The 19,031-nt window shown below is 37.9% G+C and overlaps 1 protein-coding gene across 50 annotated transcripts in view; it reads right to left on the minus strand.

Moving 5' to 3' along the window:
- The window catches only part of LOC579853, a 194,299-nt gene that overhangs the window by 161,333 nt on the left and 13,935 nt on the right, over positions 1 to 19,031 (minus strand). For all 50 annotated transcript variants that reach the window (XM_030988688.1, XM_030988699.1, XM_030988701.1 and 47 more), the window contains exons 5-20: positions 17,232 to 17,345; positions 16,755 to 16,939; positions 15,828 to 15,983; positions 15,174 to 15,321; positions 13,244 to 13,357; positions 12,766 to 12,950; positions 12,020 to 12,175; positions 10,580 to 10,727; positions 8,697 to 8,810; positions 8,219 to 8,403; positions 7,318 to 7,473; positions 6,643 to 6,790; positions 4,816 to 4,929; positions 3,041 to 3,225; positions 2,140 to 2,295; positions 1,467 to 1,614 (exon numbers count right to left, since the gene is read on the minus strand). In XM_030988688.1, the coding sequence (XP_030844548.1) occupies positions 1,467 to 1,614; positions 2,140 to 2,295; positions 3,041 to 3,225; positions 4,816 to 4,929; positions 6,643 to 6,790; positions 7,318 to 7,473; positions 8,219 to 8,403; positions 8,697 to 8,810; positions 10,580 to 10,727; positions 12,020 to 12,175; positions 12,766 to 12,950; positions 13,244 to 13,357; positions 15,174 to 15,321; positions 15,828 to 15,983; positions 16,755 to 16,939; positions 17,232 to 17,345 (2,412 nt within the window). The remainder of the gene's footprint in view (positions 1 to 1,466; positions 1,615 to 2,139; positions 2,296 to 3,040; positions 3,226 to 4,815; positions 4,930 to 6,642; positions 6,791 to 7,317; positions 7,474 to 8,218; positions 8,404 to 8,696; positions 8,811 to 10,579; positions 10,728 to 12,019; positions 12,176 to 12,765; positions 12,951 to 13,243; positions 13,358 to 15,173; positions 15,322 to 15,827; positions 15,984 to 16,754; positions 16,940 to 17,231; positions 17,346 to 19,031) is intronic.

The raw sequence follows: 19,031 nt of genomic DNA on the forward strand, positions 1-19,031 counted from the left end.
CGAATATAGGTCGCTGGAATGGGAGGTGATGTAAATGGGTACCTGGTAGGAATTTATTCCTTGAAACGCAGCGCGCGTAACAGCTGCACTGCTAAAGCCAGGGTAATTATGCTGCATTATTGTAGAGCGCTTAGAGACTTCTGACAAAGTAAGTTTTAGGCGCTATATAAGCACTGTAATTATTTAATTATAAGTGCTTTGACCACTATACCAAATTTTCTACAATTATTGTGACGTGATAATATGCAAATTCGTATTTTGAGTTCGACACCATTATGATGACGTCGCGATATACTTAATGGCCAAATGACACATGAAATCATTTCTCCGACTCATATTCTATTCAATTATGAAAAATAAATTGCGGTCCCCAAGCATACCATTTTGGCTTCTATATGCTATGTATTACAAGAGCTTGGGTGAACGGACATTTATCTTGAATGGATGCTTATTCCGTTATGAATAGTCATAAAGATATAAACTTGGTATCAAAATGTTCGGAAAAGTATCGAAAATATTGTGAAGAAAGAAGAATGGCAATTTGGGTTAGCGCATTTTTTTTGGTAATATTTAAAATGGCCTGTAACATATGTAAAAAGAATTTGAGACGATTTGGAGCAATTTTAAATTTTGCGCGCGCGTTTACGCGCGGACGATCGCGAACGTATGCGTACGCGCGCCTTTAATGACCTGTAATTGACCTTCATCATGATAACAATAAATGAGAAAAGACTTTTTGTTATGAAGATATGATCATGAGTTGATTTTTACAAAATGGCGCTTGGATGACGTCAAAATGATTTGGGTCAATGAACAGTCACAGAGTTCTAAGTTAGACTAGGATCTATCATCGTTATAAGTTTCATGACAATGGCTTCATCCATTCTTGAGATATCTTGCGAACAAATTCGAGGAAGAATGAATAATAATAAAGAAAATCTTCACGAAATCAAAAGGTGATACGTATAACTACTTAAGAATCACCTAATAAAGACAAATCTTGACGATATCTGTAGTTGATAAAATATAACTACGTACGTATCACCTAATGATTACCGTAGCACTATGCCTCTATTATTGGTGAAAAAAGACTTTTCGTTATGAAGATATGATCATGAGTTGTTTTTTACAAAATGGCGCTTGGATGACGTCAAAATGATTTGGGTCAATGAACAGTCACAGAGTTCTAAGTTAGACTAGGATCTATCATCGTTATAAGTTTCATGACAATGGCTTCATCCATTCTTGAGATATCCTGCGAACAAAATCAAGGAAGAATGAATAATAATAAAGAAAAATCTTCACGAAATCAAAAGGTGATACGTACAACTACGTACGTATCACCTTATGATAAAAACGTAGCACTATGCCTTTATTATTAGTGAAAAAAGGCCCAGAGTAATTGTCGCAGGAGAAATTGAATATGGAGCAAAAAATGTTGGAGTATCACTAGTTTTAAAACTGACCTCTGAAAGGGCCTTCACCGTAGATTTCCATACGAAGACTGATGTAGCCGAACCACTTGACAGGCATCAAGCGGACATAGCGGCAAATCTGGGGTACAGGCAGAGTGTTGGTCACGATGGTGTTGCGGTCGGCATTACCGGTGAAGATCTTCAATGAAAAAGGATATTCAATCCACTTTTGAATGAATTATGACTCAAATGATTCTGCGGTCAATTGCAATCGAACTAAAGAGAATCGAATTGACAAGCATGCTGAATAATACATATTTTTGCATGTGCAGTGCCTGTCTATTCGTTTTTATTTGAAGTTATATTCTGATGACATCAATTTCTAGTTTTCGAGACCTAGTAATGAAATAGGAAAAAACATCCTGTTGATTGAAGATTTTTTGCTTGAAGTGCATTTCTTGCTCTGATATATTTACAAATATAGACAGTTCTTCAATCCTACCTAATAGTTCTTTTCCTCTTAAACTTTGTGTGAGCCGAATAGTAAATAATACACCTAGCATGTAGTTGTATGCCCGGGTTAATGAATGTCTATTTCTTTACAAGAAAGTATCGTAACATGAACATAGTTTAATTGTTATCAACAAGATTGCAAATGCCTTCAAAGTTCTTCAAGAATAGATTAATGTAATATTAAAAAAGAATAATCAGAGAATAAACTTACCCAGACAGCTCCAGGGTATGCAGAGATGCCCTGCACGGTGTAAAAGGTCGTGCCATCAGTACTACAAGCAAGCTTGTAGCTTGTTACCCACTGGCTTGCTTCTTGTCGCCCTTGGGTCGCAACTGAAGTGATACGGTAAATGTCCGCAAGATCCACCTTGTAGAAAGAAAAGAATCGGAGGAAGCTTTCTTGATGTTCATCCTCTTATTCATCTATTTCTTTCTATCTCCATGACAAAACTTTGAACCAATGTTCATGTTCCAAAATGTGTTAAATCTATATGATTAAAATAATACAAATACTAATAACGGTTCCTTTCTTTGCACATGTCAATGACATTGCCATGGTTTCATGCAGCTCTGCCCCTCCAAGGACAATATTTAAGTTAGACGTTCTCCACATTGATGCTTCAATTGCCGATCTCATTTATGAGCAATATCGAACAATTAGATTAAAGCCCTTAAAAATGAAAGCAATTATTGACTTGGATGTGAATAATAATTGACAATCTTATAGTAGCTTTACCTACATAGTTAAGAGAAAATCTACGAACCCATATGTCACCTCGAAAAGTGGCCAATAAAAAGAATTTTAAAGGTGTAAGTGAATAGTGCCATAGAAATGACTAGTGACTCTTTCATTGTTGACCTGGTTTCGGCGGTAGAATATGAACCCATATGCCATATAACTGACTGTTGACTCTTTCGTTACTGACATGGTGGTAGCGGTGGAATATAAATTCATGCCATGCATATAAATGACGGGTGACTCATATTACATACTTTGTGGCAGTGTATGGAAATTTGACTGTTGACCCTTTCATTACTGATACGGTGGCAGCAGTGGGGTATGAACCCATGCCATAGATATAAGGGTTGCCTAATGTTTCGTGTCCAATTACCTGGATCCACTGGTTGGCATCATTTGTTCGTGCAATCCAGGCTGCCTTCAGGTTCCCGTCTCGGACCAGGTTAAGACGACCTCTCTTTGCCCCATAGTCAGCACTAAACTCACTAGAAGCTGTCATACTTGAATCTGGGATGATATAACTCTCAAGTCCCAGAGGGCCAGGTCCATTCAAGATGGCTGTAAGTTATTGCGTGACAATGTATTGCAAAGAAGTAGGAAAATGTAGTCAAATAGGTAAATAGAATCGAATGCTCCCATCAGATGGACATAAAATGTGACCCGGCACCACAAAACCAACAAAAAGTCGCAACCAGCGATTCTCCGTAATCAGCTAAAATGTCAATTTAGGTGAAAAAAATAGATTTTTGTTTTTTTGCATTTTCTGAAAGAGTGGTCTTTTCTGTACCTAGTATCAAAATTTGGAAGTCTAAAACATAGTAGAAGATGTGTTTTAAACGGTTTTTCTAGACCAGTTTTTTTCGCACAGCCTTCGGTCTCTTCCAAAATTTGATCACTTTTCCCGAGCGAAATTATCGTACTCCGGAAATGGTCGGTCGTTGCTAACGGGTCGTGCTACGCGGGCTGTGATTGGTCCGTTATAGCAATCAGTGCGGCGCGCCATTTTGTTTGTATCCGCTTTCACATCCGAGTTCCAGATTTGCGTTCGTCTTATATTCTCCGTTAACGACTTCGAGTAGCTTGATTGTACATCACATATCCAGAATTTGTTGATCAAGAGTAAGAACATTATTATATTTTATACATTTGAGAGTGACAAGTTGCGAAAAAGTCTACAACGTCGTTACAATGCCAGGTTTTGTACGTGAGCAGAGCCGTGGGATGGTACCGGGGTGCACCAACGCAGATGCCCGGGTAGCTCCGGCGGTCAACGAAGCGATGATGCGGGGGCTAGCTGCGGGGGATCAGGCCAACCTTACAGCTTTGCTTACTGAACACTTCGGGCAAGACGGCGACGAGATAATTCCTGATAATGTTGTTACAAATAATTGCCCAGATGTATACAAAACAAGATAGGTGACAAGCAGTGTTATGTAAGGGGGAACAAAAAGACTCCGGGTCCACCATGAATAGGCATTGTCTAGTGCAGGTGTCTCGGCACTATGTTGCAGTTCACTTAATCTGTCCAATTACAACTCTATACATTTACAACATAATAAATTTTGAAAGACTTAAGTCCACACATTGAAACCTCAGAAACATAATGAACAGACTATGTTTGACCATCAGGCCAAATTTCAGCCTAATCTGAAAATCTCTTCATAGTGGTTGCTATGGCCTTTTGATTCACCCTTCTATTGATTTCCCTGTGGTTTGCTTGCTCCGCATGCTTGAATAGCCCCAAACTTTAAAGCTCTCTTTCTCACAATTTAATACCAGTAACCTCCCTCACCAGCTCTTTTCATTCACTAAATTGAAAGGGTTAGGAAGCTTCAATTTGGACAAGTAATATACCATTTTAATGAGGAGAACTTCTTCTTTCATAATCAGATGAAATCAGGAAAATAATTTTTTGCGACTTTTTGGTGGTTTTGTAGTGCCGGGTCACAAATAGAAAAGTGTGTAGTTACAAGCCGGGCATGAGACCGTCAGTCAATGAAAATCTCCACGGTTTTCCTCACCAATGACTGCATGTTTCTTTCTTTCTATTCCCTGTTTGATCTTTTTCTATAATGTTTTGTTGAACAAGGAGCAATTGTTTGATATAAAAAGTATGGGTATGTAATCTGCTTTGACTCTATATCTTACCTGTGCCACACGTAGGCCCAGTATAGCCAGGATCGCAGACACAAGTAAAGGTATTCACTCCATCATTGCAAATTCCTCCATTCTCACAAGGATCAGGAGAACAATCGTTGATATCTGTGCAAATTCAGTTCCAAATACAATAAATGGGATAAAAGGGATGGGAAAATTATGTCCCTTTTGACATATTTATCTTCATTTGGCGGTAAACAGGAAAATAAAGTCAAAATGGCATTCTAAATACACATTACAGTTCAGGAATAAATCCCTTCATTTGTATAACTATTAATACATAATTCAAATGAATTAGATGAACTAAATATCTCTTTTAATGTTAGCATCTTTTTGAAAAAACGTGGCCTTATAAAGAAAATATATTTATGAAAAAATCTCATCGTCTCACAAAACGTAATATGCCCCTGCCAGACAAGAAAATGTCACTTAAACAAATTTCTTTCATTTTGGCGTGAAATGAATGTGAAAATGGACGCAGAAATGGCATGAAATTGGACGCAGAAATGGCATGAGACAACTCAGCACCAAAAGTTGAATCGCTGTAATCAGGATGAAACATACCAGTCTTTATCATACCCAATAACAAATCATTACTTTACTTGAATTTTTCACTTGACAAATTAGATAATACGTATTCTAATGTACATAATGAAGAACGCATTTTCACGAATTGGATTTCACACAAAAATGTTTAAACTCATCGGAATCGAATATAGGTCGCTGGAATGGGAGGTGATGTAAATGGGTACCTGGTAGGAATTTATTCCTTGAAACGCAGCGCGCGTAACAGCTGCACTGCTAAAGCCAGGGTAATTATGCTGCATTATTGTAGAGCGCTTAGAGACTTCTGACAAAGTAAGTTTTAGGCGCTATATAAGCACTGTAATTATTTAATTATTAAGTGCTTTGACCACTATACCAAATTTTCTACAATTATTGTGACGTGATAATAATGCAAATTCGTATTTTGAGTTCGACACCATTATGATGACGTCACGATATACTTAATGGCCAAATGACACATGAAATCATTTCTCCGACTCATATTCTATTCAATTATGAAAAATAAATTGCGGTCCCCAAGCATACCATTTTGGCTTCTATATGCTATGTATTACAAGAGCTTGGGTGAACGGACATTTATCTTGAATGGATGCTTATTCCGTTATGAATAGTCATAAAGATATAAACTTGGTATCAAAATGTTCGGAAAAGTATCGAAAATATTGTGAAGAAAGAAGAATGGCAATTTGCGTTAGCGCATTTTTTTTGTAATACTCAAAATGGCCTGTAACATATGTAAAAAGAATTTGAGACGATTTGGAGCAATTTTAAATTTTGCGCGCGCGTTTACGCGCGGACGATCGCGAACGTATGCGTACGCGCGCCTTTATTGACCTGTAATTGACCTTAATCATGATAACAATAAATGAGAAAAGACTTTTTGTTATGAAGATATGATCATGAGTTGATTTTTACAAAATGGCGCTTGGATGACGTCAAAATGATTTGGGTCAATGAACGGTCACAGAGTTCTAAGTTAGACTAGGATCTATCATCGTTATAAGTTTCATGACAATGGCTTCATCCATTCTTGAGATATCCTGCGAACAAATTCGAGGAAGAATGAATAATAATAAAGAAAAATCTTCACGAAATCAAAAGGTGATACGTACAACTACGTACGTATCACCTTATGATAAAAACGTAGCACTATGCCTTTATTATTAGTGAAAAAAGGCCCAGAGTAATTGTCGCAGGAGAAATTGAATATGGAGCAAAAAATGTTGGAGTATCACTAGTTTTAAAACTGACCTCTGAAAGGGCCTTCACCGTAGATTTCCATACGAAGACTGATGTAGCCGAACCACTTGACAGGCATCAAGCGGACATAGCGGCAAATCTGGGGTACAGGCAGAGTGTTGGTCACGATGGTGTTGCGGTCGGCATTACCGGTGAAGATCTTCAATGAAAAAGGATATTCAATCCACTTTTGAATGAATTATGACTCAAATGATTCTGCGGTCAATTGCAATCGAACTAAAGAGAATCGAATTGACAAGCATGCTGAATAATACATATTTTTGCATGTGCAGTGCCTGTCTATTCGTTTTTATTTGAAGTTATATTCTGATGACATCAATTTCTAGTTTTCGAGACCTAGTAATGAAATAGGAAAAAAACATCCTGTTGATTGAAGATTTTTTGCTTGAAGTGCATTTCTTGCTCTGATATATTTACAAATATAGACAGTTCTTCAATCCTACCTAATAGTTCTTTTCCTCTTAAACTTTGTGTGAGCCGAATAGTAAATAATACACCTAGCATGTAGTTGTATGCCCGGGGTAATGAATGTCTATTTCTTTACAAGAAAGTATCGTAACATGAACATAGTTTAATTGTTATCAACAAGATTGCAAATGCCTTCAAAGTTCTTCAAGAATAGATTAATGTAATATTAAAAAAAGAATAATCAGAGAATAAACTTACCCAGACAGCTCCAGGGTATGCAGAGATGCCCTGCACGGTGTAAAAGGTCGTGCCATCAGTACTACAAGCAAGCTTGTAGCTTGTTACCCACTGGCTTGCTTCTTGTCGCCCTTGGGTCGCAACTGAAGTGATACGGTAAATGTCCGCAAGATCCACCTTGTAGAAAGAAAAGAATCGGAGGAAGCTTTCTTGATGTTCATCCTCTTATTCATCTATTTCTTTCTATCTCCATGACAAAACTTTGAACCAATGTTCATGTTTCAAAATTTGTTAAATCTATATGATTAAAATAATACAAATACTAATAACGGTTCCTTTCTTTGCACATGTCAATGACATTGCCATGGTTTCATGCAGCTCTGCCCCTCCAAGGACAATATTTAAGTTAGACGTTCTCCACATTGATGCTTCAATTGCCGATCTCATTTCTGAGCAATATCGAACAATTAGATTAAAGCCCTTAAAAATGAAAGCAATTGTTGACTTGGATGTGAATAATAATTGACAATCTTATAGTAGCTTTACCTACATAGTTAAGAGAAAATCTACGAACCCATATGTCACCTCGAAAAGTGGCCAATAAAAAGAATTTTAACAGTGTAAGTGAATAGTGACATAGAAATGACTAGTGACTCTTTCATTGTTGACCTGGTTTCGGCGGTAGAATATGAACCCATATGCCATATAACTGACTGTTGACTCTTTCGTTACTGACATGGTGGTAGCGGTGGAATATAAATTCATGCCATGCATATAAATGACGGGTGACTCATATTACATACTTTGTGGCAGTGTATGGAAATTTGACTGTTGACCCTTTCATTACTGATACGGTGGCAGCAGTGGGGTATGAACCCATGCCATAGATATAAGGGTTGCCTAATGTTTCGTGTCCAATTACCTGGATCCACTGGTTGGCATCATTTGTTCGTGCAATCCAGGCTGCCTTCAGGTTCCCGTCTCGGACCAGGTTAAGACGACCTCTCTTTGCACCATAGTCAGCACTAAACTCACTAGAAGCTGTCATACTTGAATCTGGGATGATATAACTCTCAAGTCCCAGAGGGCCAGGTCCATTCAAGATGGCTGTAAGTTATTGCGTGACAACGTTTTGCAAAGAAGTAGGAAAATGTAGTCAAATAGGTAAATAGAATCGAATGCTCCCATCAGATGGACATAAAATAGAAAAGTGTGTAGTTACAAGCCGGGCATGAGACCGTCAGTCAATGAAAATCTCCACGGTTTTCCTCACCAATGACTGCATGTTTCTTTCTTTCTATTCCCTGTTTGATCTTTTTCTATAATGTTTTGTTGAACAAGGAGCAATTGTTTGATATAAAAAGTATGGGTATGTAATCTGCTTTGACTCTATATCTTACCTGTGCCACACGTAGGCCCAGTATAGCCAGGATCGCAGACACAAGTAAAGGTATTCACTCCATCATTGCAAATTCCTCCATTCTCACAAGGATCAGGAGAACAATCGTTGATATCTGTGCAAATTCAGTTCCAAATACAATAAATGGGATAAAAGGGATGGGAAAATTTTGTCCCTTTTGACATATTTATCTTCATTTGGCGGTGAACAGGAAAATAAAGTCAAAATGGCATTCTAAATACACATTACAGTTCAGGAATAAATCCCTTCATTTGTATAACTATTAATACATAATTCAAATGAATTAAATGAACTAAATATCTCTTTTAATGTTAGCATCTTTTTGAAAAAACGTGGCCTTATAAAGAAAATATATTTATGAAAAAATCTCATCGTCTCACAAAACGTAATATGCCCCTGCCAGACAAGAAAATGTCACTTAAACAAATTTCTTTCATTTTGGCGTGAAATGAATGTGAAAATGGACGCAGAAATGGCATGAAATTGGACGCAGAAATGGCATGAGACACCTCAGCACCAAAAGTTGAATCGCTGTAATCAGGATGAAACATACCAGTCTTTATCATACCCAATAACAAATCATTACTTTACTTGAATTTTTCACTTGACAAATTAGATAATACGTATTCTAATGTACATAATGAAGAACGCATTTTCACGAATTGGATTTCACACAAAAATGTTTAAACTCATCGGAATCGAATATAGGTCGCTGGAATGGGAGGTGATGTAAATGGGTACCTGGTAGGAATTTATTCCTTGAAACGCAGCGCGCGTAACAGCTGCACTGCTAAAGCCAGGGTAATTATGATGCATTATTGTAGAGCGCTTAGAGACTTCTGACAAAGTAAGTTTTAGGCGCTATATAAGCACTGTAATTATTTAATTATAAGTGCTTTGACCACTATACCAAATTTTCTACAATTATTGTGACGTGATAATATGCAAATTCGTATTTTGAGTTCGACACCATTATGATGACGTCACGATATACTTAATGGCCAAATGACACATGAAATCATTTCTCCGACTCATATTCTATTCAATTATGAAAAATAAATTGCGGTCCCCAAGCATACCATTTTGGCTTCTATATGCTATGTATTACAAGAGCTTGGGTGAACGGACATTTATCTTGAATGGATGCTTATTCCGTTATGAATAGTCATAAAGATATAAACTTGGTATCAAAATGTTCGGAAAAGTATCGAAAATATTGTGAAGAAAGAAGAATGGCAATTTGCGTTAGCGCATTTTTTTTGTAATACTCAAAATGGCCTGTAACATATGTAAAAAGAATTTGAGACGATTTGGAGCAATTTTAAATTTTGCGCGCGCGTTTACGCGCGGACGATCGCGAACGTATGCGTACGCGCGCCTTTATTGACCTGTAATTGACCTTAATCACGATAACAATAAATGAGAAAAGACTTTTTGTTATGAAGATATGATCATGAGTTGATTTTTACAAAATGGCGCTTGGATGACGTCAAAATGATTTGGGTCAATGAACAGTCACAGAGTTCTAAGTTAGACTAGGATCTATCATCGTTATAAGTTTCATGACAATGGCTTCATCCATTCTTGAGATATCCTGCGAACAAATTCGAGGAAGAATGAATAATAATAAAGAAAATCTTCACGAAATCAAAAGGTGATACGTATAACTACTTAAGAATCACCTAATAAAGACAAATCTTGACGATATCTGTAGTTGATAAAATATAACTACGTACGTATCACCTAATGATAACCGTAGCACTATGCCTCTATTATTGGTGAAAAAATGTCCAGAGTAATTGTCGCAGGAGAAATTGAATATGGAGCAAAACATGTTGGAACATCACTAGTTTTAAAACTGACCTATGACAGGGCCTTCACCGTAGATTTCCATACGAAGACTGATGTGGCCGAACCACTTGACAGGCATCAAGCGGACATAGCGGCAAATCTGGGGTACAGGAAGAATGTTGGTCACGATGGTGTTGCGGTCAACATTACCGGTGAAGACCTTCAATGAAAAAGGAAAATGAATCCACTTTTGAATGAATTATGACTCAAATGATTCTGCGGTCAATTTTAAACTAAAGAGAAACGAAATGACAAGCATGCTGAATAATACATATTTTTGCATGTCCAGTGCCTGTCCATTCGTTTCTATTTGAAGTTTTATTCTGATGACATCAATTTCTAGTTTTCGAGACTTATACCCCATTCACAGTGGTTTTGAAATTTGTAGCGGCGTTGTAGCGGAGCGGCGACACCGCCATAACACCGCTACAAATGCATTCACAGTAGAAAAGTTATCCCGCTGCAGCAGCGGGATAAATATCATGTACCCATTCACGCTGCAGCGGGTGATTTTTATTACCTCCGTAACAAACACGTGTATGCATGGCTTATGACCCGCGAGTGACCCCGATATGACCGGAAATACTTCAGCGCGGGGTTTTCGATTGCTTGAAATTGCGCGCGCTAGCTGTACTTTACACACTCTTCCTCATGTAGCTAGCTCGATTTAGCTTTTTGTATCCTCGATCATATTACTTTTTAAAAAACTAGCATTTTTATTGCTTCCAGTCAGAATATTTTAATTTTTTGAAGTGTGAAATATTTTTATTTGGATAATTATAATATCTACATAATAATAAAATCAATTTGAATCCACTGGTTACTTTATTTCTGTTTCACTTTATGTTCCCCATTGCTGGAGAAAAGAGGTCAGTAATAGGTAAGTAAACAAATCACACGTGTTTGTCGCGGTGTTATAGCGGAGAGCCTTCACACTGAGTAAACACTGCGACAGCAGCGGGACTGTCCCGCTGCTGTAGCTAGGTGAACCTAGCGATAGTTTGTCGCGGCGTTATCGCGAGGCGGTGTTATCCCGCGATAGTTTATAACGGGTCCGAGCCTTCACACTGAAGACAACACCGCGACAGCAGCGGGACAGTCCCGCTGCTGTCGCGGTGTTTGAGGCCACTGTGAATGGGGTATTGGTAATAAAATAGGAAGACACATGATATGGATTAAAGATTTTTTGCTTGAAGTGCATTACTTGCTCTGACAATCCTACCTAATAGGTTTTTCCTCTTATACTTTGTGTAACTAAGCAAAATAGTATATACTTCACCTAAACTGTATATGTGTTCCTGAGGTAACGATTGCCTTTTTCTTTAAAAGAAAGTATCGTAACATAACAATATTTTAATTGTTATCAAAAAGATATTATATGCCTTCAAATTCCTACAAGAATGGAGTCAATGTAATATTTAAAAAATGAATAATCAGAGAACAAACTAATACCTTGTCATATGCAGGGTTTGTGGAGATGTCCTGTACGGTGTGAAAGGTCGTGCCATCAGTACTACAAGCAAGCTCGTAGCTTGTTACCCACTGGCTTGATTCTTGTCGCCCTTGGGTCGCAACTGAAGTGATACGGTAAATGTCCGCAAGATCCACCTTGTAGAAAGAAAAGAATCGGAGCAAGCTTTCTTGATGTTCATCCTCTTATTCATCTATTTATTTCTATCTCCATTAAAGACTTGTAACCAATGAGCATGTTCCAAAGTGTGTCAAATCTATATGAATTAAATACAAATACTAAGAACGGTTTCTTTCTCTGCACCTATAAATGACATTACCTTGCTTTCAAGCCGCTCTGCCCCTCCAAGGGCAATATTTAAAAAAATTCTACACATTGATGTTTTAATTGTCGATCTCACTTCTGAGTAATATCGAACAATTAGATGAATGCCTTTAAAAATGAAAGTAGTTATTGATTTGGATGTGAATAATTATGTAACTATGGAAATCTTATAGTAGCTTTACCTACATAGTGGAGAGAAAATCTACAAACTCATATGCCACCTCAAAAAGTGGCCAATAAACACAATTTTAATAGTGGAAGTAAATAGTGCCATAGAAATGACTGGTGACTCTTTCGTTACTGACATGGTAGTAGCGGTGGAATATAAATTCATGCCATGCATAGAAATAAGGGTTACCTAATGTTTCGTGTCCGAATTGACCTTAAGAAATTATTTGTTTACCTGGATCCACTGGTTGGCATCGTTTGCTCGTGCAGACCAGCCTCCCTTCAGGTTCCCGTCTCGGGCCAGGTTAAGACGTCCTCTATTTGCAGCATGGTCAGCACTATACTCACTAGAAGCTGTCATACTTGAATCTGGGATGATATACCTCTCAAGTCCCAGAGGGCCAGGTCCATTAGAGATGGCTGTGAGTTATTGCGTGACAATGTATGGCAAAAATGTAGGAAGTGGTGGTAAAAATATGCAAATAGAATCGAATGCTCCTATCAGATGGACATAAAATAGACATGTGTGTAGTTACAATCTGGGCATGAGACCGTCAGTCACTAAAAATCTCCAAGGTTTTCCTCACCAATGACTGCATGTTTCTTTCTTTCTATTCCCTGTTTGCTCTTTTTATATTATGTCTTAATGAACAAGGAGCAATTGCTTGATAAGAAAGTGTAGGTATGGAATCTGCTTTGACTCTATATCTTACTTGTTCCACATGTTGGTCCAGTATAGCCAGGATCACAGGCACAAGTAAAGGTGTTCACTCCATCACTGCAAGTTCCTCCATTCTTACAAGGATCATGAGAACAATCGATGATATCTGTGCAAATTGAGTTCCAAAGACAATAAATTGGATAAAAGGGATGAGAAAATAATATCCCTTTTGACATATTTTTCTTCATTTGGCGGTGAACAGGAAAATAAAGTCAAAATGGCTTTCCAAATACACATTACAGTTCAGGAATAAATTCCTTCATTAGTATTACTATTAATACATAATTCATATGAATTAAATGAACTAAATATCTCTTTTAATGTTAGCATCTTTTTGCAAAAACGTGGCTTTAAAAAGAAAATATATTGACGAAAAAATCTTATCGTCTCACAAAACGTAATATTCCCCTGCCAGACATGAAAATGTCACTAAAACAAATTTCTTTTATTTTGACGTGAAGTGAACGTGAAAATGGACGCAGAAATGGCATTAAATTGGACGCAGAAATTGCATGAGACAACTCAGCACCAAAAGTTGAATCGCTGTAATCAGGATGAAACATACCAGTCTTTATCATACCCTATAACAAATCATAACTTTACTTGAATTTTTCACTTGACATATTAGATAATACGTATTCTAATGTACATAATGAAGAACGCATTTTCACGAATTGGATTTCACACAAAAATGTTTTAACTCATCGCAATCGAATCTAGGTCGCTGGAATGGGAGGTGATGTAAATGGGTACCTGGTAGGAATTTATTCCTTGAAATGCAGCGCGCGTAACAGCTGCACTGCTAAAGCCAGGGTAATCATGCTGCATTATTGTAGAGCGCTTAGAGACTTCTGACAAAGTAAGTGTTAGGCGCTATATAAGCACTGTAATTATTTAATTATTAAGTGTTTTGACCACTTCACCAAATTTTCTACAATGATTGTGACGTCATAATATTCAAATTCATATTTTGAGTTCGACACCATTATGATGACGTCACGATGTACTTAATGGCCAAATGACACATGAAATCATTTCTCCGATTCATATTCTATTCATATATGAAAAATAAATTGCCGTCCCCAATCATTACAAAGAGCTCTAATGGACTGGTATGATTTTGCACATAGCATACATAGCATATATTATATGCTATGTATTACAAGAGCTTGCGTGCACGGAAAATTATCTTGAATGGACACTTATTCCGTTATGAATAGTCATAAAGATATAAACTTGGTATCAAAATGCTCGGACAAGTATCGAAAATATCGTGAAGAAAGAAGAATGGGATTTTGCGTTAACGCATTGTTTTTTTTTTTATTGCTCAAAATGGCCTGCAACATATGTAAAATGAATTTGAGACGATTTGGAGCAATTTTAAATTTTGCGCGCGCGTTAAAGCACTGCCGATTGCGTACGTATGCGTACGCGCGCGTTTTTTGACCTGTAATTGACCTTTATCATAATAACAATAAATGAGAAATGACTTTCCATTATGAAGTTATAATCATGAGTTGATTTTTACAAAATGGCGCTTGGATGACGTCAAAATGATCTGGGTCAATGAAAAGTCACACAGTTCTAAGTTAGAATAGAATCTATCATAGTTATAAATTTCATGACAATGGCTTCATCCATTTTTGAGATATCCTCCGAACAAATTCGAGGAAGAATGAATAATAATAAAGAAAAATCTTCAAAAAATCAAAAGGTGATACGTATAATTACTTAAGGATCACCTAATGAAGACAACACTTGACGGAATCTGTAGTTGATACGTATAACTACGTACGTATCACCTAATGATAACCGTAGCACTATGCCTCTAGTAATGGTGAAAAAGGGCCCAGAGTAATTGTCGCAGGAGAAATTGAATATGGAGCAAAACATGTTGGAACATCACTAATTTTAAAACTGACCTGTGAAAGGGCCTTCACCGTAGATTTCCATACGAAGACTGATGCGATCGAACCACTTGACAGGCATCAAGCGGACATAGCGGCAAATCTGGGGTACAGGCAGAGTGTTGGTCACGATGGTGTTGCGGTCAACATTACCGGTGAAGACCTTCAATGAAAAAGGAAAATGAATCCACTTTTGAATGAATTATGACTCAAATGATTCTGCGGTCAATTGCAATCGAACTAAAGAGAATCGAATTGACAAGCATGCTGAATAATCATATTTATGTATGTCCAGTGCCTGTCCATTCGTTTCTATTTAAAGTTTTATTCTGATGACATCAATTTCTAGTTTTCGAGACCTAGTAATAAAATAGGAAGACACATGATATGGATTGAAGATTTTTTGCTTGAAGTGCATTACTGGCTCTGACAATCCTACCTAATAGGTTTTTCCTCTTATACTTTGTGTAACTAAGCAAAATAGTATATACTTCACCTAAATTGTATATGTGTTCCTGAGGTAACGATTGCCTTTTTCTTTAAAAGAAAGTATCGTAACATAACAATATTTTAATTGTTATCAAAAAGATATTAAATGCCTTCAAATTCCTACAAGAATGGAGTCAATGTAATATTTAAAAAATGAATAATCAGAGAACAAACTAATACCTTGTCATATGCAGGGTTTGTGGAGATGTCCTGTACGGTGTGAAAGGTCTTGCCATCAGTACTACAAGCAAGCTTGTAGCTTTTTACCCACTGGCTGTAATCTTGTCGCCCTTGAGTCGCAACTGAAGTGATACGGTAAAGGTCCAAAAGATCCACCTTTTAGAAAGAAAAATAATCGGAGGAAGCATTCTTGATGTTTCATCCTCTTGGATCATCTATTTCTTTCTATCTCCATGACAAAAAATTGAACCAGTGTGCATGTTCCAAAATGTGTTAAATCTATATGATTAAAATAATACAAATACTAATAACGGTTCCTTTCTTTGCACATATCAATGACATTACCATGGTTTCATGCAGTTCTGCCCCTCCAAGGACAATATTTAAGTTAGAAGTTCTCCACATTGATGCTTCAATTGTCGATCTCATTTCTGAGCAATATCGAACAATTAGATTAAAGCCCTTAAAAATGAAAGCAATTGTTGACTTGGATGTGAATAATAATTGACAATCTTATAGTAGCTTTACCTACATAGTTAAGAGAAAATCTACGAACCCATATGTCACCTCGAAAAGTGGCCAATAAAAACAATGTTAACATTGTAAGTGAATAGTGCCATAGAAATGACTAGTGACTCTTTCATTGTTGACCTGGTGTCGGCGGTAGAATATGAACCCATATGCCATTTAACTGACTGTTGACTCTTTCGTTACTGACATGGTGGTAGCGGTGGAATATAAATTCATGCCATGCATATAAATGACGGGTGACTCATATTACATACTTTATGGCAGTGTATGGAAATTTGACTGTTGACCCTTTCATTACTGATACGGTGGCAGCAGTGGGGTATGAACCCATGCCATAGAAATAAGGGTTACCTAATGTTTCGTGTCCAAATAGTCCTTAAGAAATTGTTTGTTTACCTGGATCCACTGGTTGGCATCTCTTGATCGTGCAATCCAGCCTCCCTTCAGGTTCCCGTCTCGGACCAGGTTAAGACGACCTCTCTTTACACCATGGTCAGCACTATACTCACTGGACGCTGTCAGACTTGAATCTGGGATGATATAACTCTCAAGTCCCAGAGGGCCAGGTCCATTAGAGATGGCTGTAAGTTATTGCGTGACAATGTATGGAAAAGAAGTAGGAAGTGGTAGTCAAATAGGTAAATAGAATCGAATGCTCCCATCAGATGGACATAAAATAGACAAGTGTGTAGTTACAATCTGGGCATGAGACCGTCAGTCAACAAAAATCTCCAAGGTTTTCCTCACCAATGACTGCATGTTTCTTTCTTTCTATTCCCTGTTTGCTCTTTTTATATAATGTCTTAATGAACAAGGAGCAATTGCTTGATAAAAAAGTGTAGGTATGGAATCTGCTTTGACTCTATATCTTACTTGCTCCGCACGTAGGCCCAGTATAGCCAGGATCGCAGGCACAAGTAAAGGTGTTCACTCCATTACTGCAAGTTCCTCCATTCTCACAAGGATCAGGGGAACAGTCGTTGATATCTGTGCAAATTCAGTTCCAAAGACAATAAATGGGATAAGAGGTATGGGAAAATAATGTCCCTTTTGACATATTTATCTTCATTTGGCGGTGAACAGGAAAATAAAGTCAAAATGGCATTCTAAATACACATTACAGTTCAGGAATAAATCCCTTCATTTGTATAACTATTAATACATAATTCAAATGAATTAAATCAACTAAATATCTCTTTTAATGTTTTCATCTTTTTGAAAAAAACGTGGCCTTATAAAGAAAATATATTTATGAAAAACTCTCATCGTCTCACAAAACGTAATATGCCCCTGCCCGAAAAAAAAATGTCACTTAAACAAATTTCTTTCATTTTGGCATGAAATGAATAAGAAAATGGACGCAGGAATGGCATGAAATTGGACGCAGAAATGGCATGAGACACCTCAGCACCAAAAGTTGAATCGCTGTAATCAGGATGAAACATACCAGACTTTATCATACCATATAACAAATCATTACTTTACTTGAATTTTTCACTTGACAAATTAGATAATACGTCTTCTAATGTACATAATGAAGAACGCATTTTCACGAATTGAATTTCACACAAAAAATGTTTTAACTCATCGGAATCGAATATAGGTCGCTGGAATGGGAGGTGATGTAAATGGGTACCTGGTAGGAATTTATTGCTTGAAACGCAGCGCGCGTAACAGCTGCACTGCTAAAGCCAGGGTAATTATGCTGCATTATTGTAGAGCACCTAGAGGCTGTTCACACCGGCAGAGATAGCGCGGTCTAGCGCGCGCTAGACCGCGCTATCTCTGCGGTGTGGAAGGTACAACGTCGTTTCGGTCCGCCCAACAGCGAGCCACGGCGAGCCACTGCGAGCCAACACTGGAGCACCTCTTGGGGGTGGTCCACGAGAGAGAGCGCGGTCTAGCGCGTGCTAGACCCCGCTATCTCTGCCGGTGTGAACCCGAGCTACGAAAGCACGCCGGATTTTATCGTTCTACACGCGGGGAATTTTATACTCATTCTATTTTGGTGCGATCTGAATCTGAATCGGTACAATAGGCCATTTTCGTAATGTAACCAAATTTAATGCATAAGTGTTTGTGAGGTGCCTCAATACAAATTATTTCATTCACCTGATAGTATTTCAATAGTCAGAATGCAACTGCATGTATTAAGTGTTGCTATATAGGTAGGTCAAGCCATAATGCTTGTCCAACCTGACAACAACTAATGTATGCATTTTGGATTCTGTCTATTGAAATACTATTATTCTTATCAGGTGAACGAAATAATTTGTATTGAGGCACTTCACAAAGACGTATGCATTAAATTTGGTTACATTACGAAAATGGCCTATTCAACACTCCTAGTTCGTAATAGCGCGCGAAATCTTTGACCGCTCTGACCTCATGACGTCACGCGTCATGACAACAGGACCTCTTAAAAAAGGGGGTGCTACGATAGACCGCGCTATCTCGCTGCGGTGTGGATCCGGCGAATGCCAGTGGGCGGACCGTGGGTCGCGCTACAATAGCGCGATCCACGGTCCGCCCACGGTCCCCCCTTGCGGTGTGAACACGCCCTTAGAGGCTGTTCACACCGGCAGAGATAGCGCGGTCTAGCGCGCGCTAGACCGCGCTATCTCTGCGGTGTGGAAGGTACAACGTCGTTTCGGTCCGCCCAACAGCGAGCCA

This window comes from Strongylocentrotus purpuratus, unplaced genomic scaffold, assembly GCF_000002235.5.
Source record: "Strongylocentrotus purpuratus isolate Spur 01 unplaced genomic scaffold, Spur_5.0 spur5_scaffold_17, whole genome shotgun sequence".
Lineage (NCBI taxonomy): Eukaryota > Metazoa > Echinodermata > Echinoidea > Camarodonta > Strongylocentrotidae > Strongylocentrotus > Strongylocentrotus purpuratus.